Below are 26,456 nucleotides of genomic sequence, written 5' to 3' on the forward strand. Positions count from 1 at the left end.
CATCTAATCCTCACAATAAATCTACGACATGGGTACCCTTATTATATTATCCCCTACTTTACAAACAAAGAAACTATTTTAGTTGTTTTTTTTTTTTTTAAAAGAAGCAAAGTGACTTGCCCAAAGTTAGATCGCTACTAAGTAGCAGCAGGACTGGGATTATCATTATGCCATCGGTTCCTAGAGTCAATGTTCTTAATGTTTATGCTACACTGCAAAGATAAAGATCTGCAAAATAGGAGAAAAAAGATTTCTCAAAGATTAGAAGATTAACCCAGGAAGTCCAATATCCAAATAACAGGAGCTCAAGAGAGACAGAGAGAGAGAGAGAACTGTGGAAATAAAGAAAAAATCCTAAAAGTTCTGCTGAGAAAAAAATGTCACTTACAAGGACTTGACAATCAGAAAACCTGAGACTTGTCACCATCAACACAGAAAGCCAGATGATGTAGCAATACCTTCAAAATTCTAAAAGTTCAACCTAGAATTCTATGTCCCATTAAATTCTTAATTAGTTGTGAAGGTAGAATTAAGACATTTTCAGATCTGAAAGGTCACAAAGGAACTTACCAGAAGATGCAATTCAATAAAATAAGAGAGTAAATGATAAGGAAGATGCTAGAAACCAGGGTTCCAAAACAGGAATGAGCTTGGGTATTCATAAGATACCCAAGCTTTTTGTTATCAACCTTGCAGAACTCTTTCTCTTTTTAAACACTGACATGTATACTTTAGAAAAAGATGAAAATTACTAATCCACGAACATGATTATTAGCCACCTAAGTCACTTGGTAATTAGCAGACTGACCTGACCTCACAAACCAGTACAAAACTGCCATACCTTCAATATTCCAAAATACATTCTTATTTTAGAAAGATGGAAAATATAGAAAATAGGAAAAAAATAACCTTGGAGGTCCCAGGAGGACAGTAGTAGCAGGTTTAAAGGACAGAGGACACCAAGAGGAATACTTCATGAGAAATATCAGTAGGTACCTTATGGGAATGGACTGAGTTAAAATTAATACTTTTGACAAAGTGTTTGATCAGGAATTAATGACAGTGCACTGTAAACTTACCAAATGCAAAGGGAAAGAAAATCATTGACTTCAGAGAAAATAAAAAGCTGTATACGAAAGAAAGTATAATCATTGGTGAATTAATATTTACTTGGTGATAATAAACAGGGACATTGACTTAACTTAAAATTATACTCTATAAAGCTCTATGAAGGAAGTGGTTTTTGTCTGTTCTGTTCGCTACTTTTTTCTTGGCAATCAGAGCTGTGTCTGACATGTAGTAGGTGCTCAATAAATATTTGTTGAGTCTAAGAATAATGGCCAACAAACATATGGAAAAATGCTCAACATCTCTAATCATCAGGGAAATGCAAATCAAAACCACAATGAGATATCACTTAACTCCAGTGAGAATGGCCTTCATTACAAAGTCCCCAAACAACAAATGCTGGTGCGGATGCGGAGAGAGAGGAACACTCCTACGCTGCTGGTGGGACTGCAAACTAGTTCAACCTCTGTGGAAAGCAATATGGAGATACCTCAAAGCGATACGAGTAGATCTACCATTTGATCCAGCAATTCCACTACTGGGCATCTACCCAAAAGATCAAAAGTCACTTTATGAAAAAGACACCTGCTCTCGAATGTTTATAGCAGCACAATTCACAATTGCAAAGCTGTGGAAACAACCCAAGTGCCCATCAATTCATTAGTGGATTAATAAAATGTGGTATATGTATACCATGGAATACTACTCAGCTGTAAGAAACAATGGCAATATAGCACCTCTTGTATATTCCTATATACAGCTGGAACCCATTCTACTAAGTGAAGTATCTCAAGAATGGAAAAACAAGCACCACATGTACTCCCCAGCAAATTGGTATTAATGGATCAACACCTAAGTGGACATTTAGGAGTAACATTTATCGGGTGTTGGGAGGGTGGGAGCGGGGAGGAAGGGACGGGTATATACAACCACAATGAGTAAGATGTGCAACATTTGGGGGATGGATATGCTTGAAGCTCTTACTCAAGGGGGAAGGGGGCATGGGCAATATATGTAACCTTAACACTTGTACCCCCATAATACGCTAAAATAAAAAAATAAATAAAATAAATATTTGTTGAGTCTAAGAATAAACATAGGGAGGAAAGAAGGAGTATATGTGAGTAGGATGAAGGTGAGGAAATGCTGGTAAAAGAGCTACATCCTTATCTTCCATAGTAAAAGTTAATAGATAATGTCTACAACTTAAAACAAGAAATAGAAGGGTAATTATGCTATTTTTGAAAAATAAAGATCAGAAGAGATCAGTTTAAAAAATAAAAAATTTTTGCTGCTGGGGAGTCGGAAAACAGAAGTGGGAAATAGCAGAGGGTTGCTACTTTTTGTTATCAATCTTGCAGAACTCTTTCTCTTTTTAAACACTGACGTGTATACTTTAGAAAAAGATGAAAATTACAAATCCACTAACATGATTATTTGCCACCTAAGTTACTTGGTAATTAGCAGACTGACCTGACCTCACAAACCAGTACAAAACTGCCATTCCTTCAATATTCCAAAACACATTCTTATTTTAGAAAGATGGAAAATATAGAAAATAGGAAAAAATAACCTAGGGCAGCATCATTCAAAGATCATCATGTTAAATATTTTCGTATAACTGGGTAATTTTTTTCCTAGTCATTTTTTCAATAACTGAGTTCATACTGGCCATGTAAGTTTGTATCCCAAATTCATTTCTAAAAACACTGAAACTAAGTAAGAGAAAAAGATCATTTGCGGGGGTGGGGGAGGGTACGGAAGCCAACCTCTCACTTCTCATAACATAGCAATTCAGTATGCAAATTCTACTGAAAAGAAGTCAATGACATCATTTTCATACAAAAAAGCAGAAAAAGCAGAAAAAAATGTATAATTTTACAGGTGCTAGAATCAACCCACCTTGGCTTCAAATCCCAGATCTACTGCTTTCTTGTTGTAGGATAGACACGGTCATGACCTCAACCAGCCCCAGTTTCTCTGACTGTGAAATAAAAATAATGGCACCTACCTGCTAGTGTTCCTATGAGGAGTGCCTGTTCAACAGTAAGCAAAGGACCTAGCAGGTAGTGAATGCTCAGTAAACATTAACAGCAACTGTAATTATTATGATTAATAACCATCTAGTGGGTAAAACTTACACCAAAAAAATACGTAAGATCAAGCAAGATAAAGAAAGGACTCTAACAAAGCCAAACACATAGGGTCAGCAGTGTGAATGGACAGACAGGATGGAAGCCCCTCTTCTCTGGTACTTGGCACTCAGTATTGATTTAATGAAGTGAATCACGGATGCACTTTGATGTCAAAGCTGAGGAATTCTGGAGCAACGTTAGTGACCTCATCAGACTTTTGGATTAAGAAATGGATGTATGAGGAGGGTACAGTTATTTAGGGTGGAAACTGTCAAAATGAGAGTGCAGCAGAGAACCCTCTAAAGTAGAGGTCTTCTGTGGTTGGAAACTTCCTGAAACACGTGAATTAATTAAGTTTTGAATTACATTTGTCCCTTAAAAAACATAGGTTTGAACTGCTTGGGTCCACTTACATATGACAAACGTGATGGAAAACACAGTATTCCTGGTATGCAAAACTCACATATAGGGAGGGTTGACTTTTCCTATACACGGGTCCCCCAGGGCTGACTGTGGGCCTTGAGGACGAGCATATGTAGGGGTCCTGGAACCAATCCCTTGCTTATACCAGGGGACCAATATACTGTGTCTGGTGTACCTGAAACAGAAAGAGTACCAGGCAGGAAGCTTTGTAAGAAAAGCATGAGGGCCACAGAAGTGCTCGTTCTTAGACATGGCACACACCTCTAGTGACTGAGGGCCCTTCAGGGCATTCCAGGGAGAGGGGTGAGAAGAGACAGCAAGATCAGCCCGTCTGTGAGGGAGCTAACTTTCTAGAAAAAAAAGCACGTCCAGAACATGTGTCACTTGATCTTCCTGTGGAATATAAACACATTAAGAAATAAAACAACAAATGCCAGGCCAGACGACCTTTCTGTCCTTTATCCTCCTAGGGAGATAATCTGGGAGACGAGGGAGGATTCAAGGAATCAGGGAACTGCGAGAGCTCTGACTAAAAACCTCAAGGATCCGATTTCAGTTCTGTTACTAATTAGCTGAACAGTCACATTTCACTGCAGTGTCAGTTTTCAGATCTGTAAATTGGGGGTGTGACTTCTGTTCTACCTACCTCAAAAAGTATCAGGAAAGAGATAACGGGATAATGCTCGAATCGGTCTGAGTCCAGTCAGGAAAGAGAGGACCACACCAGGCTTTTGTTATTTTTTTTTTTTTGTAGAGAGAATAGTTGACTAGGAATAACGAGTTATTAGCTGAGTTATTGAAAAGGCCAAAAACACAACATTAAAGCACGAAGGAAACAGCTACTGCAGCTACACCCCTAATGCTGGCGGAACAAAAGGAGGAGGGTGGGATTATTAGAATTTAGAGGTTGTAAAGACGAGCACCCGCACAGCTGACACTTGGAGGAGGGAATGCCGTTGGGCTGGGCTGAGCTTAGAGACAGGGCCCCGTGTGGCTGGGACCTGGCCCCTGAGTGGTGACCCTGGTCAGCTGATGCTAGTGTCTCCAAGGTGGGGGCACAATAAAGCTGCTTCTGCAAAGATCGGAACAACTGCAAACTGGATTCGTCTGCCGCTACCGCACGGAACTGCCCCTTCTAGGGTTAGGAAGGAGGCTGGGCCAAGGCTGGCAGAACCGGAAGCAGGTTGGCAGGAGCAGGGCTCTTCGAAAATACGGAGGAGAATGGCAAGAGTGTCATTTGCTCACTCTCTCCCTTTTGTTTTTGTTTTCCTGAAATGAGTACAACACCCACCAGAATGAATAAAATGAAAAAGAGGAAAATACTAAGTACTGTTGTGGACGCAGAACAATTAGAACTCTCATACACGGCTGACGGGAATGTACACTGGACAACACTTTTTGGAAAATGGTTTGGTAATATCCACTGAAGCTGAGCATACACCATGCCCTATCACCCAGAGATCCCACCCCTGTGCGCACACAGCCTGTATGATTCCATTTATAAGGTGTTCAACAGTAAGTGAATAAAACTCTCTTAGCAGTGCTCTTAGCAGTCAGGAGAGTAGTTACTTTGGGGGTTGGGGATGAGGTGGGAGCTCTAGGTGGGATGAAGTGGGAGGTAAGCTTCTAGCATGTTCTGCGTCTTGTTCTGGGGGCTGTTTTCATAGGTGTAATCAAGTTATAAAAAAACTATCAAAATTCATCAGGCTGCACACTTATATATATATACACTTTTATATAAGTACATTATACTGCAATAAAAGCTAAATGTGACTCCATTTCACTTCTGGGTATATACCCAAAAGAAATTAAAGCAAGAATTCAGAGACATTTGTACTCTCATGCTCATGGCAATGTTACTGACAAAAGCCAAACAGTGGAAGCAACTCAAGTATGCATCAATGGATGAATGGATTAACAAAAGGCTGTGTATACATACATGGAATATCATTCATCCTGAAAAAGGACGGAAATTCAGACACACGCTATAACATGGATGAACCCTGAAGACATCACACTATGTGAAATAAGCCAGTCTCAGAAAAGGACAAATTCTGTGTGATTCCACTTATATAAGGTACTTAGAGTAATGAATCTCACAGAGGCAGAGAGTAGAGTGGGGGTTGCCTGGGTCTACAGGGATAGGCCAAGGGATAGTTAACAGATACAGAGTTTTAGTTTTACAAGATGAAAAGAGTTCTGGGGATGGATGATGGTGATGGTAGCACAAGAATGTCAAAATGTACTTAATACTACTGAACAGTACAAGTAAAAATTAAGATAGTAAATTTTATATGTAACAAAAAATAAAAATTTAATTTTGAATTTCAAAAAAATTGAATGTGACTCTACTATCTACCCTCCAAGTAAATGCATCCTAATCAAGTTATTAACTTACCTCTGTAGGATATTCCGGAATTTTCACTCCTCTTCTCTTACTGGGCTACTCTGATCCCTACCTTTTTAATTCTGTTGTGCACAATAAGTGAAAAATGTCCAAGCAGCAAGGTGGGATGCTTTACATTCATGTAACTCCTTATACCAAACGATGCTATGACACCCTTCATCACATTTATACTCACAACCCCCTTGCAAGAAAAACGGTCAGAGAAATGTTACCCTCACTTTAAATTTGAGGAAACTGAGAAAAAACTCACAGCCAAAAGAAGACACAAATAAAGCTCAAGTTTCCTGATAGCAAATCCAAGCTGTAAGACATCCTTATAGTACCCTCAAGTTCATTACTAGACTTTAAAAGCAAATTCAATTTACAAATTAGTTTTGTGCTTCTATTGCTCCCATAAGAAAATGCTTAATATTTATACAGATCTTTTTTATACATTGAAAAACAATTTCACTGTTTGACTTGAAAACAGTTTATTTAATTTATACAAATAACTACTAAATACAAAAAGTAGATTAAAACAAAATAGTTATTTTTTTCTGGCAGAGTTTAAATGCACATAATGGATAATTCTGAAGAAAATGCATTTTCCCCACAGCGTTCAGGACTAAAATTCTACTGAAATCTTTGCTTCTAAATCAGTAATATATTCGGTGGTGTCACATGGGTAATGGCTAAATACGTTCTGCATATGAACTGAAAAAAAGTTACAGTCTACACACATACAAATGTGAAGCACTTAAAATGTGAATTTAACTGATAATAAAAGAAAATGTCCATTTCAGAGTATAGTGTTAAAAACATTTCGGTAATAAAATCATAAGACCACATAAAAATAAGCTTTAACATATGCACAAAGCGGTTTTGTAAAAACTGCTAAGTGCACAAGTAATAAATAATTTGCAAAGTTGTGTATAAACAATTCCTAATGTTCGGCATCATTGTAAACATCAGCACATGTGTAAAATGCAGCAAAGTCTGACATTACATTTTGTTTTGCCAAATTGAATTCCTATTATTCAAAGACAGACCAGTGGAGTACGCAGCCAACATTTTGGCAAGTTGGGTCTTTAAAATTAAGAGTAACAGTGCAAGTAAGGAATGCAAAGAATTCCTAGTGCAATAAAGAAGAGAAGCACAGGCAATATTGCTGATTAAAAATTCGCCACCTCCTCGAGTTTCCCGTGGGGAGTGTCTAGGAGACTTGTGAAAGATATGCAAAGCCACTGTCTTAATGCCCAGATCTCTTTTAGGATTTCTCTGTGTTCCTCCAGTTCCCTACCTTTGCAACAGTGTCTGTCCAACATTAGTCTCTGCAGTGTGAACAGTTCGTGAAATGCCCGGTTCACAGTCATTGAGCGAGGTTAGGGTGGTTTTGGTGTCTCCCCAACACACGGCTGGGTAAGATGTCTGCCGTAGTGAAGCAGCCACTTGGGGAGGGAGACAGATGGATTCTGTTCTGACAACCAGGCCAGCGTTAGGTCCCAGCTGGACAACAACAACATCAAATCTTCCTTCTTGACACCGTGAAAATGTCAACAGTCAGTTTTCAATTTGTCTAGGGAATTATCAATTTTGGTCAAAGTCTTTTTGATACGCAGAGCTGTGAGTCTTGCAGATGGATTCTGATACCAGCATTCTTTCATCAGCTTGGCCAGAGAGGTTAATGTCTGAAGAGAGAAAGAACAAATGACACAAGGACAAATTGGCTTTTTAGTGGCCCTGGCAGCTGGGCTATCATGTCAACTGTTTTGAAAAACTCTGAAGGTCTTTTGTGGTTAAAGTGATGTTATTGTCATCTTCTCTAAACAAATAATCCAGGCCTTACCTACTGATAAAGAAGTCACTGTTAGAATTTTATGAACTCTGTCCTTTGGACTTCTAATATTACCAACTTACTTTATTACATAAATGACATAGGCCAGGTTGAACCCTTTGATGATTTTATGGGTGCTAAACGCAATAATACTGACCTAGAGATAATACTGAAATTTCCAGAGTCATTTCTCAATGTCTTAGATCTGCTACTACTTATGAGTAGCAATACAGGATCTTCAGCATTGAGGAGCCTGTGTTTGGGATTTCAGATACACAGAGGTGGAAAAGAGAATAAAAGCATCAGTTAGAGTCTCCTGTTTTAAACATGACACTGCAGTTCTAGGGCTAGGAGCAGTAGTAGTGAGTCTCTGGATTCCTGGAGCTGGTTGATCACAGATATTCTTGTGCATGTTGTCATTCATTAGCAAGATCTATTAGATACGGCTTATGCAAGAATTTTTATGAACCTACTCAACTAGGTCTAAGATCCTCTTACATAAAATAGGAAGAGAAGACACATACGCAGGGGAGATCACTCAGACACTGTACCAGGTAAAATTCAAGGGCAAGCAAGTAGCAAAGAACTGGGGATTGCTCTAAAACTAGAAACCAGTGCTCTTACCGGGTCTGAGAACCATCTGTTGGGTATGTTTGGCCTCTGTTGATCCACACAGACTACTTTCCTCATATCTTCAAAACTTGGGTCATTGGGAACCACATCGTAGAATGGTGGCTTATAATCCTCCACTATACCTGCACATAAATTGTGTTGGGTTAGCAAGACAGTGAAGGTTCCTCCAAGGCTTTATTGATGAGTGTCACAGATTTTAATACAACAGGAAAAAGGTACTAATCACCTTGCTCACATCTCATGGCAGTTCTGGAAGTTATAAGTGGGTCCTAAAATAAGTGGAGAACAAGGCAATAGAAATATACCCTGCTGGGAATTGGAGGAAGAATAACTGTTAGAAGAAAACATGTGAAAACCTCTCAGGTAATCACAATTATTAACAAAATACTCCAATAGTGTATATTAATAGTTCTATAATGCCCAACAGGAGCACTGGAGACCTAGGATAAAAATTCCTTTGGTGATTAAAAAAGATACAAGACATCTAAAGAAAGTATATGATTTGTGGTTTCAAATTATAAATAGAAGTAAAAAATCATCCACAAACTAGAGCTAGAGGCAAATAAATGAATCAAGACTATCATCAAAATACCCCAATTTGTTAAGAAATTATTTTGTCAAAAAAAATCATTGTTATAAAAACAATCCCTTCTATTAAGAGGAATGCAAATAATGTAAAATGATTTCCTCATCATTCATTCTATGTGTACTGGGTACCCTCTGTTAGACACAGCTGCCTATTTGATGGCTCCATTATTTACTCTCAGATTGTTGGCACAAAATAAAATGTAGAGGGGACAGCCACTTGGGAAGGCAGAGGAGACTAAAGATGGAGAAACTCTTCCCTCACCTCAAAGCAAATATGAAAATGACTAATTTCAGCTTCTATCCCTGCATAATTTCCAATGGCTTGGAAGCCTTTTATGTTTTTTTCTGCAAAATTACATCAATTCCTTATTTTAAATAAAAAAAATTAAAACATCAGCATTTGGAATTAGAAAACCGACTCTCCACCTTACAGAGATAAAACCAAGATATCTATGATTTCCTTTCCCTCTTCAAAGTCTTTACCAATGAGGTCAGTAGGTAACTTGGTTTACTGCCCTCTTGCCTTCCTCTATGTAACTTTCTTCTATTCCTAAATATCCAAGAAGTTGGTAGAGGAGACAGAGGATGTGAGAAAAATTATCATTTAATTTTTTCTAGTTCCCACAAGCCACCCGAAAAGCTTCAATCCCCTTTTCTTTTGTCATAGAAATTACTTAACAGTGGAAATCCATTCTCCCAAATCCCATATAAATACAAACCATTTCTGCAAAGATTAAATATGATAAGGTGCATCTGTTCAAGAAATACTACAGATTTTTTTTTAAAACTTCACAAATTAAACTAAATAAGAGTTTATTTTAAAAATGGAAAGTGGTCTATATTTCTAAAAATTCTAGTTAACATTCTTTCTTAATTCTAAATAACTTATCTACATTGTGTAACTACATTTGTAATGTGTATCAGTCAATGGATTAAACCCTTCCTAGCACATCATAAACCACACATATTGGGCATAAACAGCGGCTTTCAGAAGACTTAGAACACCTTATTGCAGAGGCCTTACCTACTTCTCTTGTAAGGATCCCAGAAAGTATTCAAACAAAAATATTTTAGTTTTTTCAGTACTAACAGACAACACCTAAAACACAACTGAACATGGACCCAAAGTGGTGACTTATACCTTTTCTGAGGGCCAAATGAATTTACAGAAAACAGTAAGAGATATGCCCTTCACTATCAATTTTTCTGAGGGAGAACACATTTAATAGCATGGCTTAACTGTTAAAAAAAAAAAAAAACTATCCTAACAGCCAGCTATTTGGGGTAATTTGCCTGTTCAGCTTAAGATGAGTTATGTGAAATTTGAACAGTAATACAAATTTGGATTTTTCTATACATGCCAAAGAAAATAAAGCATGGCTGGATTTTTAAAACATAGGTCTGATGACATCCAGCAATGAATTTCACTACAGGAGCTGAAATTTTCCCTTGTTTTTATTTCCTATATCTTAATCTTATTAAATGCCCCTGTGTTTTAACAAAAGAAGTGAAGTTTTTTGTTGTTGTTGTTTCTTTTTTAAAAAGACCATTTAACTGATTATGCCTGGGACTTAGTCAAGCCTTTCTTCTTTCTTCAACTATTCACCAAGTATTGATGGTTTCTATCTGACACTGGCCATGCTTCTCCAAACTAAAATAAAGCTGGGACTAAACTCCAGCAGTCACTTGGATCACCTTCTGATCAAGGAAAGCATTATTTCAATCAGTAGAATGTACATTATGTACCTACTATGTATAAAATGCACATTAAGTGGTAAAGGTGATAAAAGTATAAGACGTGCTCTTGTTTTTCAAGGAAATTAAAATCTAGTGGAAGAGCAGAACAAGTCCCTCTCTTTTTTCCTTAGATAATGGAAATCTTGTCAATAAGAACCTCAAAATTTTTTCACCCCACCACTTATATTTTGAAGGGCAAAAGTGGATTCGAAATTTCCATTTCGTTTTCACTTGTTAGCTCCTAAGTTGATTCCATAACCATTTTGATTCCTCCAACTGTGTATGCCTGAGATCTTGCTTGGCGGAAGAGTTACAAAAATGAAAAAGATGAGGTGCCAGTGGCGAGGAGTGGAAGAATGGAAAATAATATTACAGACTAGCATAATATTACAGACTAGCAAAATAATATTACAGACTAGGAGTCAGGAGAAGAGGATGAATGGGACAGTGGTACTTGGCAGGGCTCAAGGAGGATCACCTGTGTGGCTTACTGAGCGCCATGGATAAATGGTGCCATGGAAGCACAAAGAAGCTTTCCAGGAAGGAACTAGGGCCTGGGCTAGGTGTCCTCAAACTACGGTCCACAGGCCACATGCCACCCGCCTAGGACATTTATCTGGCCCGCGGGGTGTTTCTGCCACTGCTACCTGTCCTGCTTAGCAGCTGACTCATCCCGGGCCCACAGTGCGCATGCGTGGAATGTGCACGGCACTCTCCAACGGCCCTCCAACGGCCTGAGGGACAGTGAACTGGCCCCCTGTTTAAAAAGTTTGAGGACCCCTGGCCTGGGCAGATACAGAAAGACGAGGAATTTACAAGGCAGAAAAGAAGACAAGGAAGAGTAAAAAAACAAGGAGATGGCGCAGTCCAGGCAGAGGGAGGGTTTAGGGCAAAGACAAGAACTTACAAACAATCCCCTGTGATGGAGGGACGCTCCCTGTGGCTGACACAGGGTACACACGGTAGCAGGAGAGTGGGAGGAGAAGCAGGGGTGGGCGGGAGGGGAGGCTAGCCTGTCAAGTGGCATGTGCTGTCAAGGTAGGAAGTGACTGACTTGCAACTGTGCCTCAATTCTGCCAGAAAGTGACAAACAATCAGGATAGCCAGGCAAAAAAAGTGAACTCGGAGTCCTTGAAAGGCAGCACCCAATGAGCAGCTGGCTGCCAAATCGTGAGCCTGCACGGAGGACAGCATGCATTCGGGAAAGCAACTAAAAATACAAAGTACTTCAAGTGCCAAATGAGTGGTACAAACAACAAATGATACAGGAATGCAGGGGAAGAGGAGCTCTTAAATAGTGGTCAAGGAAGGAACAGACTGAGCCAGGCCTTGCCTTCCTATATAAGGCGGCTGGTGTGACTCAAAGGGACCACAGGAAAGGAATCAGAAACATTATTCATAACCTACTCCCCCACAACTGTTTGGCATGTGTAACTGATTTATACAATTGTTTTTTTTTTTTTTTTCCTGGGCATATGTCTAATTGAAAGTTTTCCCTTCTTTGGGGCAAGCCTGTTTTTGCCAACCAATATCTGCTATTAATTTGCTATATGGCTCTGAGCAAACCCTTTAGCTGCCAGGTCTTGGTTTTCCACCACCTTTAAAGCACACATCACAGAGCTCACATGCAGATAAACAAGAATGCCCTAGAAGTGCTTCGAAAAGCATGACTCTACACAGTGCCAATGTCCAGAAATAAGTCCTTCCTGCAGGGCTTGCCCACAGAGGCCTTGGACCAGACATTCACCTTTTCCCCCCTGGACAGCTACATGTAGGACCTATAGGTCCCTCTGCTTCGGTCTTCCCCTCCATCGCATCTCACTGCGTCCAGCAAGATCTTTAGGAGAAAACTGAGGGAACAGCTCATGTGCCCCTCTTCTGCGTGCGGTCCATCAGTGCTACCCAGGGAGCGAGCTCCCCCCGCCCCCCGTCCTTACATACCTGGGCATCGCCCACACCTCAGTTACTTGCAGTTCCGTTAATAGGGTACCCTTATGACCTCCCTCCATGCTTCCTTCTGCCTGGCAGAGCAATGGTCATCACTGTCTGGTTTTACCTCACATCCCCCCAACCTCGTCCAACTGAGCTCTTTACTCAACTTATTTATGACTCACTTCATGCTTCTTGTCCACTGAGAACAAACACCCCCCCACACACACCATGCTAACACAGCACGAGGGCCTAGACAAAGCTCAGTGCCTACCCCACACTCAGTCTCCTCCCTGTATACCTCAGCCATAGTGGCTTGATCTATTCATTTATAATAACTTGACCCCTGCAATGAAAATGTGAACACCTTTAAATTGGATTCTTTTTCCCTCAACTTCTTTCCTAGCTTAACACAATACCTACAATATTACAGACACAAAATACATATTGAGTGTTGATTTTATATATGTACACACATACACACACACACACATACATATATATATTCACAATCCTTTATCCAAAATTGTTGAAGCTAGATATGTTTGCAGAATCTGGAATTTTTACATTTTATAAAGGTAACAACAGGCGTACCCTGTTTTTTACATGATGCCACCAGCAGAGTTTGAGGAGCATCCCATGACCAAATACACTCCTTCAGCAAAATACATGAATAGTCATACTACATGGAATGAATAAGTGCTATAAATAGACGCATGTTCATTCAGATCAGATTTGACTATCACATGAGATCAGGTCAGGAGTTCTGCCAAATAAGTTATGAAAAAGCTTTTGCGTTTCAAAGCTTTGGGGACTTCTCAGCTGCAGATAACGAATTGTGGACCCGACTATACTTTGAATAATCTAAAGGTGAGATGAAGAGGCATTTGATGGGATGTGAGAGACATGTGGATCACAGCTTCCTTTCCTTCAGGAAAAAGTGAGGACCACATTGGAAAAAGCCTTTGTTCAACTTCACGGCTAATTAATGACAAAGTGAAACTAGACTAGAATCCAATTCCCTGTGTAGATTCTAGCATTCTCCCCAACAAGCCAACCATGGAATAATGAAATGTGCCCTCTCCACATGAACCTTGTGCCACAGCAAGCTCCCTTCTTGTCACATTGTCTCTCTTCACTGTCCTCCAACTTGGGTAGTTACATCTGATATCCAGGGTAAGGACAGAGTCCCCAGCATCTATATGCATAACAGAGAGCTACTGTTAACAGTTAACTCCTACAGAAATACTGAAATCCTTAGGAGACTAGAACATTAGAAGTAAAGCCACTTTAGAGAGGGAAAAAAATAGAATGGTTCATATTTGGCTTCTGAGAGGACTATAAGTTAATACAGTGTTTCCTTCAGGGGCGGCCTGTGAGAAAATGTGATGTGGTTCATGGACAAAATTTTTTCATCTTAATTGCACAATTCTTTTCATAGTTACCTTCCATTTTATGCCACGTGATACTGGTTTTTCCATTTCCAGCAGTGACATTAATTCTCTTTCAAAAGAAAAGTAAGTTTGGAAAGAATCGGCCAGTTTGAAGGAAAAGCGTATGTGAATAATGGTATAGGTAGCATTTGGCTATGGTAAAAATCATGAAGGTATCGTACCTTTGAATGAATCTTGAGAAACATTGAGTTTACAGAAGGGAATTCTCCCTGGTAAGACAGTATTCAAAAAGGTATATCTAATATTTGTGTAAATTCACCTAACATGCCTCACAAGAGGACTTCAGAGTATTTTCCATGCCATGGCACACATAAAAAATGACTTACAGATAAATGAGGCTGTTCATGGCAGAGACGATGATAGCCCAGAGAGTTCTGGCTCCCTGGCCCTGCCTCCCTGCCAGAGGGTTAAGAGAGTCAGTACCTCAGGCATTCCCGTCATCCACGGCAGGTACTCCTTTCTGAAAGCAGGAGTTGGAAGGACAGCCCTGTCCCCTACTAGGTAAAGAACATGCTGTGACAGCTGTGTCCTCACCCCTCCCGCTCTACTGCCATTCATGGGCATATGGAACCATGAACATTACTCAAAGTCAAAACTAAGTATATTCTTGGGAATCTATGCTAAAATTACAAAATTATGTTGTTCTATTACTGGGATTCTCATTGATGTAACATAGCAAAAGTAAATGATTTATAGATTCCTGTGTAGTTGGGTCCTACTAAAAATATTTGTCGATATCACTGTAAGTTTTCAGAGAAGAGGGCAAGAAGCCTAGGAGAGATGCATAGTCATTCTCTGAGTTAAGCTATGAACAAGATGCCTTAGAGCTTGCATAAAACCAAATCCTAGAAAGGGAGAAGCACAAGAGTACCAAACATGGTAACTATGAAGGAAGCCTCTTGAGAAGCTGGTTCCATTTGCGGAATGCTAGGGTTGTTATAAGGTTTAAGACACTGATAATTGTCTTGGTGGAGGACTGCTCTTACAGGTGTGTCAAGGAAAACAAACTACTCATGAGTAAACAGCAGCCAATAGTTTGGGGGCTTCAGGTTATTTTGTCATGAGGTCAGTTGACTACCCTACTCTGTTCTGGCTCTCCAAATCAGGGACATGAAATTCCAGGAAATCAAGGTGGAAAAATTCTTCTCTCCTACCCCACACCTCCGTATTCCTGCCCCACCCTCGTCACTTATCTAAAGGCTACAATAAACAAACTAATTAAAATTACTTTAATGAATATGACAAATTTTCCCTAATATGATTCATCCTTTTATTCAAACCTTAATATACACTAAAGCAGTGAATTAAAATCATGAGACGTGTTGGATATTAAGTTGCTGAAGTAAATAAGAGTTGTCATGGTTTCCATACACAAGCCCACTGTGCTTAGGAACGGGAGCACATGCAGTTCCCTGGCTAGTTCAAGGATTAATTACAAGAGGTTTTTCCAAAGTACATGGGCCAAACATAAGGTTCTTCTACCAAGTATTTCCTAGTCCTTATGCTGTAAGAGGTGCATGCTGGTCAGCAAGGATTTTTCTATGAGATGGTTTTTAACACATTTTCACACTAGACGCCATCACAAAATATTCAGAGCCAGTAACAATGAAATAAGAGTGTGTCCACAGAGGCTTTCTGTGGTCAGTGAAAAAGGGAAATAAATGTGGTATAAGGGCCAAGTCGGAGCACAACAAAATGCAGGACATGGCAACTGGGATCTGCCAGCACCCAGATGGCCTTCCCCACCCATTCCCAATGGAAGGCAACAATACCAAAGCACTTACTAAATGCCAGATTCACACTTGATGCTTTATATACATGATCTCATTTAGTTACCATAACCCTTTAAAATAGATACTATTATCATCAATATTTTTTTCAATGATGAGTCTGATGTAAGTGATCAAGTTAGAGTATGACATCAGAGCCTGAACATGACCAATTCCATCTCACTGCCTTCCATGGGCCCAGAGGCACCGCACGTCTCTGGAGGGCACTATTCACACGGGCTTCTTCTGTGTGCAGTGCAATGCCCTGGGAGAACCACAGCGAGGGAAGACAGAAGCACATCACAGTAAGGTGTATTCTACGGGTGTTTGCCTGTAGAATCTGGGCGCAAGGCCTTTTCCAAAATCCCAGTGTATGTTTGAATGGGAACCCTAGCATCACATGTTCTAACTACAGAACCACTAAGTCAGGAATTCAGGGACTAAGGTCCAGCACTCAATGTCTCAACAAGCACCTTAGGTGATTCTGATGCATGCGCTGGTTTAAGAACTATTGATCCATCCAAACCCCTGCCTTAAATTCATATAGAAAATTCACACAAGAAACGTAAGAAAACCATTTTCTTTCCTACCAATTCCAAATTCAGTGTCAAATTAAACGCCAAAAGTAAATTCCAAAAGATACTGCTGAGAAATTTTCAGATATGAAAATGGCCTTAACTCTCATTTCCTGTACAGAAACAGCATGAGGTTTATTATTAGTGGCAAATAAATGTAAAATTCCAATAAAAATATAAAATGTAACATATTTTTATGCTTATAGTTCACTTGAGGATCATATTGCTCCAAAAGAACTATCTGGTCATCAATTTTTATAATAGACTCAGAAACTCAAAGGATACATAATTATAATGACCTTCTTAATATAAGATATTCATATATTTAAATGAGGTACATTTTATATGCAATAATTTCAAAAATATGTATTCTTTTAATGACAGTTCCTAAAGCTGGTAAGAAAGTGAAATAGGTACATCACACCCTGGGGTGAAGAGGGTGCTGTAAATTAGTACAACTCTTGTAGAAAGCAACTTGGCAATATGTGTCAAGCCATAAAAACGTCCATACTCTTTGACCTATTAAATCTACTTCTTTCAGATTAAAAATCAATTCCCCAAATGAAATCGTTATATGCACAAAAATCTTAGTATAGGCCACAAATGGCGAATACGGGATGTCTAAAAATATGGAAATGGCTGAGTTACTAACATAATATGTGACCATTGAAATAAAAACAGAGACAATTAAACAACATTAAAACACACACAAAAGTGAAAAAGATGATACAGAATATATTATGAATACAACAGAATTTTAAAAATGGATGCACAGAGGAGTAAAAAGAAAAATGAATGTGGGAATTTTAGGGCAAAATTTCTCTTATTTTTCTTTCTACTAATTTTTTTTCTGTTTTGGGGGACTAATAATTAAATATTAGTGTTAGTAAAATAGGTTTTCAAGCAACAGTGAACACTTTTCAAGTTCAGTAAACACTTTTTAAGCTTAGATAAACTGATTTGTGGGTGGATATGCACGTGAATGTTCATATGAGAAGAGGGACTAGAGAAAGAAAAGGGGAAAATATCAAATTAGTCATTGCCAAAGGACAGTAGCAGATTTAAAATGAGACGTGAGATACCCTTGCTAAAAATCAAACCACCTCACAGAACAGAAGCTCGACCCACAAAATTTTAGGAAGTAGCTCTAACACTCTGAATTGATGACACAAGGGAGAGATCAATAAATAAAAAAAAAAGACCAAAACATTCTCCCTTCCTCTGCCCTCTGTGATTTCTTGTTTTCAAAAATAATGTTAAATACAGGAACTTGCAAGCAAGCTACCATTTGCTGAGCTAAATTTTAAACTGATGACTCTAACTTCAAACTCTGACTACTATTAATCACAGCTGATCTTTAAAAGCCATTTGGGTATACGCCTGCAACACAGGGAGCGGGTTTGCAACATGAGTTCTTACAAAGCCCAGAGCCCAAGTTTCTGCTCCACAGGCCTGCTTGGCTCTGCTCCGGCCCACCCACAGCTGGAAATGCTACCGTCCTGGCGGAGGAATGCCAACTTCCTCTTCATCTGGGGCAGGTTCCCCATCACAGTTATTCTGACACCAATCCTTCTCTACCTTGTCTGTTAAGATAAACTAATCAGAATTAATTTTTTTTTTTTTCCAGTTTGAAGGTGATCAAGAATGATGGGGAAGGGGATGAGGAAATGAAGTCAACTGTGTAATTTCAGGCAAAGTTCAGAACTTTATAAATCATCAAAACAATCTCTCTGTTGCAAACAGTTCTCAAGGGGCTTCAAGGGCACAAACTGCAAGGCAGTAGCTCCCAACGATTGAGAAACAATTACCAAGAAAATGTTCATAACTCCATTAAAAAAAAAAAAAAAAAACTTTAGAAGAACTGTCAAGTTACAATCCATGCATGTTTAATCTGAAACACTTGCTTTGATATCCTCTAAGGATTTATTCAGGGCACACACATGCTCTGTAGTTAGGGAAAAAGCTAACATAGAAGCACACCAATTTTAATTATTGTATACTAAAACTATATTAAATTACCCCAATTCTACCTCCCTCACAAAACCTCCTAATCTCTGGCTATGTTATTAACGAAAATTATGATTGCCCCACAAATCCTTTGGATTTGGACAGTGGCATAGAGCACAGATGTTAGAAACTTCATGCGTTATCTCTTTAATATTTCAAATCCAGAATTCCAAAGGGTCACAGGAGGGTAAAATGAAAAGCATCTTTTAGAAATGAACAATAATCTAAATATATGGCACTTTCTTCTGTTTTCCTGGAACAATTTCAGACACATGCTCTGTGAAATAAGATTTTCAGCTGTGAAGATATGAAGAGGTTCATCTAGTTGAGTCAAAGGATTCTGCTAAAAAAACCACTTTGTGGGTAGTTGGGGCATACCCAATTTGAAAGAGTATACTTAGTGCTTTCAGAATACAATGTACTTAAAGTAAAGTTCAATGATGTATTTGTGGCTGATTTGGGTACATCAAAGACAAGAGTGAAAGTGCACTGCAAGGGGCACAAGTGATTGACAAGTGCTGCCTTAACTGCTAAGGCATCACCATTTCATGAAACTACTCACCGAAACATCAACACAAGCCACCTATTCAGGGCTTCCTGAATTTAAATTTGCCTCGTTCAGAAGATACAGCCTGCTTATTACAAAGAAGTGATTTCTGAGTGTAAAAACTGAGCCTTTTCTCAATAATCCACATTTAAGAAGTAAAAATAACCTAAAATACAAGAAATCACCCTTAAATTTACTTGAGCATTCTCCTCAAGTTAAACTTACCTTGTGAGAAGAGCAAAGAAGGAAGGAGGGTGGGAAGAAAGGCAAAATAGGAAGATGGAGGAAGAATGGAATGAAATATGGACCAGCCAGCCTGTCACTGCTGGTGCCTGCAAGGCATCAAGTGGGAGCCTAACGACAGGCCTGCCCCACCCACTGTATGTGCCATAGGGAGCCTGAAGTAAAGGTCTGCCCTGCTCTGCCCAGCACCACCCATCAATGCCAATGTGCATCATATGGGGAGCTGAGGATCGACCTCCCCAGCCTGCTGTAACTGGTACCCATGAACATGATGTAGGGGCCTGAGGAGGGGCCTGTTCAGCTTGTTGGCACCCACACACATCATCCAGCAGCCTAGGGATTTACCTACCCCATGCACCAGTACCAGAGCCTGTGCATGTCTCCCAGAAATCTGAGGATGGTCCTGCCCAGCCTGATGCCACAACCATTGCTGGCACGCATCAGTACACACCACCTGGGTGCTTAGGGACCGGCCCACCCAATGCATGCCACCTGGGAGCCTAAGGGTTGGCCTGCCAACACTACTGCCACGCCTGGCATCCAAGGGCCCAAGGATCTGCCTGCCCAGACCCATAACCACCAGTGCCTGTGTATGTCACCTGGAGGGCCAATGACTGGCAGGACCACCACTGATGCCAAGGACAAGCATACCTGACATCCCTCTCCCCAGCAAAACCTCACCACAGCCTAAGCTACAGAATATCTCACAGATACCACTGATTCTGATTACATATAAAGACTATGCTACTGAGCCCACCCAGAATCAAGGCCAAAACACCCACCCAACACTATAGATACACCTATAGGAAAAAGTCTTTCCCTACAAAAGCCAATCCATAAACTTGGAAGAAGTGATTATTATATCAGATATGTAGATATCAATGTAAAGACAGAAGAAACATGAAAAAACAAGGAAACATGACACCTCCAAAGAAACACAATAATTCTCTAGCAATAGACTCCAACAAAAAAGAAATCTATGAAATGCCTGAAGAAGAATTCAAAATAATGAATTAAAGAAGCTCAGTGAGATATACCAGAACACAGATTAAAAAAATACAAAGAAATCTGAAAAACAATTCAAGATTTAAATGAGAAATTCAACACACAGACATATCACAATAAAGAACCAAATAAAAATCCTACAATGAAGAATTCAGTTAATGAAATAAAAAATACAATTGAGAGTTTCATCCAACAACAGAATAGATAAGCAGAAGAAAGACTTTCTGAATTTGAAAACAGGTCTTTTGAAATAACCCAGACAGATAAAAAAAGAAAAAAGAATAAAAAAGAAGGAAGAAAGCCTGTGTGACATATGGGACACCATAAAGCAACCAAATATTCGAATTTTGGGTTTTCCAGAAGGAGAAGAGATGGGCAAAGGCATAGAAAACTTATTTAACAAAATAAAAGTTGAAAACTTCCCAAGTCTTGCAAGAGATATAGAAATCCAAATACAGGAAGCTTAAAGATCCCCAAATAGATTCAACCCAAACTGGTCTTCTCTAAGGCACATTATAGTCAAACTGTTAAAAAGTCAAAGACAAAGAGAGAATTCTAAAAACAGCAAGAGAAAATCATCAAGTCACATATAAGGTAATCTCCATTAGACTAACAGTGAATTTCTCAGAGGAAACCTGATAGGCCAAGAGAGAATGGGATAATATATGCAAAGTGCTGAAGGAGGGGAAAAAAAAAACCCTGCCATCCCAAAATACTATACCCAGGAAAGCCATTCTTCATGAGTGAAGGAGAAATAAAGTCCTTTCCCAAGAAGCAAAAATTGAGGGATTCATCACCACTAGATTGGCCCTACAAAAAATGCTTAAGGGAGTCCTATATCTGGAAGCAAAATGATATCTACCATCATAGAAACATGTCAGTACCAAACTCAGTGCTAGAGTAGACACGCAAATAAGAAAGAGAAAGGACTCAAATGTTATCACTACAGAAAACTACTATACCACATATATAAAAAATAAAAGAAGGAACAAAGGATACACAAAACAACCAGAAAATAATGAACGAAAAGACAGGAATAGGTCCTCACCTATCAATAACAACTTTGAAAGTAAATGGATTACATTCTCACTTAAAAGATATAGACTGGATGAATGGATAATAGAACAAGACCCAACTATATGCTGCCTACAAGAAACTCAATTCACCTGTAAAGATGCATATAGACTGATAGTGAAAGAATGAAAAAAGATATTCCATGCAAATGAAAACCAAAAGGGAGCAGGAGTAGATACACTAATATCAGCTGAAACAGACTTTAAGTAAAAACTATAAAAAAAAAAAGAAACAAAGAAAATCATTATACAGAGGTTCCTCAGTATATGCAGGGATTGGTTCCAGTATCCACTGTATATACCAAAATACAAGCATGCTCAAGTCCCTCACTCATCCCTGTGGAACCTGTATATGAACTCACATGTGTTTCCACGATGGTAGATATACCCATATATGAAAAGTTGGCACTCCATATATACAGTTTTAATATCCCATGAAGACTGTATTTTCAGTCCATGTTTGGGTGAAAAATATCCATGCATAAATGGACCCACATAGATCAAACTCATGTTGTTCAAGGGTCAACTGTAAAATGATAAAGGTATCAGGTCAGCAAAAGGATATGATGATTCTAAATATATATGCACTCAATACTAGAACACCCCAATATATAAAGCAAATATTATTGATCTGAAGGGAGAGATAGAATCCAGTATAATAACCACTGGGGATTTCAACACCCCATTCTCAGCATTGGACAGATCATTTAGAAAGAAAATCAATAAACACTGAATTTAAATTGTACTTTAGACCAAATGGACCAAACAAACATTTACAGAACATTTTGTCCAACAGCTGCAAAATACATATTATTCTCATCAGCACATGGAACATTCTCCAGGACAGACCATATGTTAGGCCACAAAACAAGTCTCAACAAACTGAAAAAAAATTAAAATCTAATCAAGTATCTTCTTGAATCACAATGAAATAAAACTAGAAATCAATGACAAGAACTCTGGAAATTATGCAAATATATGGAAATTAAATAAGATGCTCCTAAACAACCATTGGGTCAATCAAGAAATTGAGAGGAAAATATGAAAATGGAAACACAACATACCAAAATCTATGGGATTTGCAAAAGCAATGATAACATGGAAGTTTATAGCAATAAATGCCTATATCAAAAATAAGAATGATTTCAAATAAACAATCTCATGTTGCACCTCACTAGAAAAACAAGAACTAGAAAAGCAAGAACAAACCAAATACAAAATTAGTAGAAAGAAGTAAGACAGATCAGAGCACAACTAAATGAAATGGAGATCCCCCCCACAAAAAAAAAAGAATCAATAAAAGAAAAAGTTGGATTTTTTAAAAGATAAACAAAAATCAATAAACAACTAGCTACACTAACCAAGACAAAAAGAGAAAGACCCAAGTAAATAAAATCAGAAACAAAAAAGAAGATATTACAACTGATACCACAAAAATACAAAGGATCATCAGAGACTATTATGAACAATTATCCTTTAACAAATGGAAAATCTAGAGGAAATAGATAAATTCCTGACCACACATGACCTACCACAACTGGACCAGAAAGAAACAAAAAACAATTTGTAAAGGCAAATAATAAGTAATGACATTGAATCACTAACAGAAAGTCTTCCAACAAAGAAAAGCCCAGGACCAGATGGCTTTACTGCCAAATTGTACCTAATAAAGAAGAATTAACACCAATTCTTCTCAAACTTTCCAAACCATTGAAGAGAAGGGAATTCTTCCTAATGCATTCTACAGGGCCAGCAATTACCCTGATACCAAAACCAGACAAGGATACAACAAAAAAAGAAAACTATAGGCCAATATCCCTGATGAACATAGATGAAAAAATTCTTAACAAAATACTAGCAAATCAAAACCAACAACACATGAAAAAGATAATACACCATGTTCAGGTGAGATTTATCCCATAGGATGCAAAGATGGTTCAACATATGCAAATCAATAAATGTGATATATCCATCAACAGAATGAAAAACAAAAAACATAATCATCTCAATAGATACAGAAAATCATTTGATAAAATTCAACATCACTTCATGAGAAAAACTCTCAACAAATTAGACATGTAAGGTACATAATTCAGCATAATGAAAGCCACATTTGACAAACCAACAATAAACATTATCCTGAATGGGAAAAAGCTAAAAGCCTTTCCTCTAAGAATTGGAACAAGACAAGAATTCCCATTTTTACCACTCTTATTCAACATAGTACTGCAAGTCCTACCCAGAGCAATCTAGCAAGAAAAATAAAAGGCATCCAAATTAGGAAACAGGAAGTCAAAATTTCCCTCTTTGCAGATGACATAATCTTCTACCTAGAAAATCCCAAGGACTCCACCAAAAAAACTCTTAGAACTGATAAAAAAAATTCAATAGAGTTGCAAGATACAAAAATCAGTAGCGTTCTTATACACCAGTAAGAAACTAGCTGGAAAAAAATCAAGAAAGCAATCCCATTTAGGATAGCTGCAAAAAATAATAATGATGATATACCTAGGAATAAATTTAACCAAGGAGGTGAAAGACCTCTACAAGTAAAACTATAAAACACTGATGAAAGAAATTTTAGAGAATACCAACAAATGGAAAGACATCTCATACTCATGGATTGGAAGAAGTAATACTGTTAAGATGACCATACTACTCAAAGCAATCTATAGATTCAACACAATCCCTATCAAAATACCAATAACATTCTTTAGAGAAATAGAGAAAACAATCCTAAAATTTGTTTGAAATCATAAGACTCCAAATAGTCATAGCAATACTGAGCAAAAAGAACAAAGCTAGAGGCACAACACTACCTGACTTCAAAACATATTATAAAGCTATCGTAACCAAAGCAGCATGGTATGGGTATAAAAACAGACACACACATTACACGAATGGATCACAATAGAGAACCCAAGAAATAAATCCATGTAGTCACAGCCAAGTGATTGTCAATAAAGGCACCAGGAATATAAATTGGGGAAGGGACATCATCTTCAATAAATAATGCTGGGAAAATTGGATATCCATATGCAGAAGAATGAAACTAGAACCCTATCTCTTACCGCATATAAAAATCAACTCAAAATGTATTAAAGACTTAAACATGAGAGCTGAAACTATATAACTACTAGAAGAAAACACAGGGTGAATACTCCAGGACATTGTTCTAAACAAAGATTCTATGGCTAAGACTTCTAAAGCACAAACAACAAAAATAAAAATAGACAAATGGGACTATATTAACTAAAAACTTCTAGGGGAGGAGGAGAGGGGCATATTCATACCTAATGGGTATGGTGCACACTGTCTGGGGGATGGGCATGCCTGTAGCTCTAACTCTGGTGGTGCAAAGGCAATGTATATAACCTAAACATTTGTACCCCCATAATATTCCAGAAAAAAAATTCTACATAGCAAAGAAAACAATAACCATTAACAAGACAACCTTTAGAATCAAGAAAATATTTGCAAACTATTCATCTGACAAGAGGCTAATTGAGGATATATAAGGAACTCAAACAACTCAATAGCAAAAAACCTCAAACAGTTTCAATCCAAAGCGGGCAAAGATCAAAAAAAATGTATAAAGTTTTTTTCCTAAACAAAAGTTTTACTGATATATGAAATTACTCATGTCACACCCATGCAATGAGTGTTTACACATTTTTTTCTGCTATTTATGGTAACAAGCAACTCAAAATCTCAGTGGCTTAAAACAACAACCACTTACTTCTCATTCATAATAGATATTCATGGTTGTGGACAGATGCCAGCATTGCTCAAAGAAATTTTATTCCAGAATCCAGACTAAGAAGTAATAACTATCTAGGACATGTTGTTCCTATGAAAGATAATGGCAGAACCATGCAATAATTCTGAAAGATTTCTTCAGAAAATGCTGTGACACATGTACTCACCTTCCATTGGTCAAAAAAGAACACATGACCAAGCTCAATGTCAATGGGACAGGGTAATATGCTTCTCCCACGAGAGACACTGAAAGTCTTATCATTGGGTAGGAATATAAAATCTTTATATTAAAAGGGGAAAGGAGCATGTTGTAGCAATAATGAATTTATTAATACCACATTGTAATTTAAAAAGATAGGCAAAGGATCTGAATACATATTTTTCAAAGACATACAAACGGTGACAGATATATGAAAAAAAAATTCTCAATATCATTGATCCTCAGGGAAATACAAACCAAAACCACAATGAGATATCATCTTATCCCAATTAGAATGACCATTATAAAAAAGATAAATAATAATAAATGCTGGCAAGGATGTGAAGGAAAGGGAATTCTTATACACTATTAGTGGGAATGTAAATTGGTACAGCCATACTGGGAAACAGTATGAAGGTTTCTCAAAAAACTAAAAATAGAACTACCTTGCCATCCAGCAATCCCACTACTGGGTATTTATCCAAAGGAAAGGAAATCAGTGCATCATCAAAGGGATACCTGCACCTCCATGGTGTCATAGCCCTATTCACAATAACCGAGATATAGAATCAACCTAAGTGACCATCTACAGATGAATGGATAAAGAAAAGGTGGTATATACACAATGGAATATTATTCAGCCATAAGGAAGAATGAAATCCTATCATGTGCAGCAATGTGGATGGAACTGGAGGTCATTATGTTAAGTGAAATAAACCAGGCACAGAAAGACAAATATCACTTGTTCTCACTCATATGTGGAAGCTAAAATAGTTGATCTCATGGAAGCAGAGAGTGGAATGATAGTTACCAGAGGCTGGGAAGGGTAGTGGGGGATGAAGACAGATTGGTTAATAGGTACAAACATACAGTTAGATAGAATAAGCTCTAGTGTCCAATAGCACAGTAGGGTGAATACAGTTAACAACATATTATATAATTCTAAATAGCTAGAAGATTTGAAATGTTCCCAACACCAAGAAATGATAAATGTTTGTGGTGATGGGTACCCTAAATGCTTTGATTTGATCACTACACATTGTATACACATGTCGAAATATCACATGCACCCCATAAATGTGTACAATTATA

At 38.2% G+C, this 26,456-nt stretch overlaps 1 protein-coding gene across 2 annotated transcripts in view; it reads right to left on the reverse strand.

The window, feature by feature from the left end:
• Window positions 1-6,486: 6,486 nt before the first annotated feature.
• The window catches only part of ACVR1 (activin A receptor type 1), a 128,198-nt gene continuing 108,228 nt past the window's right edge, over window positions 6,487-26,456 (reverse strand). For both annotated transcript variants that reach the window (XM_012745259.2, XM_076005555.1), the window contains exons 9-10: window positions 8,471-8,601; window positions 6,487-7,700 (exon numbers count right to left, since the gene is read on the reverse strand). In XM_012745259.2, coding sequence (XP_012600713.1) covers window positions 7,566-7,700; window positions 8,471-8,601 — 266 coding nt within the window. In that variant the 3' untranslated portion in view covers window positions 6,487-7,565. The remainder of the gene's footprint in view (window positions 7,701-8,470; window positions 8,602-26,456) is intronic.

Source organism: Microcebus murinus, chromosome 8 (assembly GCF_040939455.1).
Source record: "Microcebus murinus isolate Inina chromosome 8, M.murinus_Inina_mat1.0, whole genome shotgun sequence".
NCBI classification, from domain to species: domain Eukaryota; kingdom Metazoa; phylum Chordata; class Mammalia; order Primates; family Cheirogaleidae; genus Microcebus; species Microcebus murinus.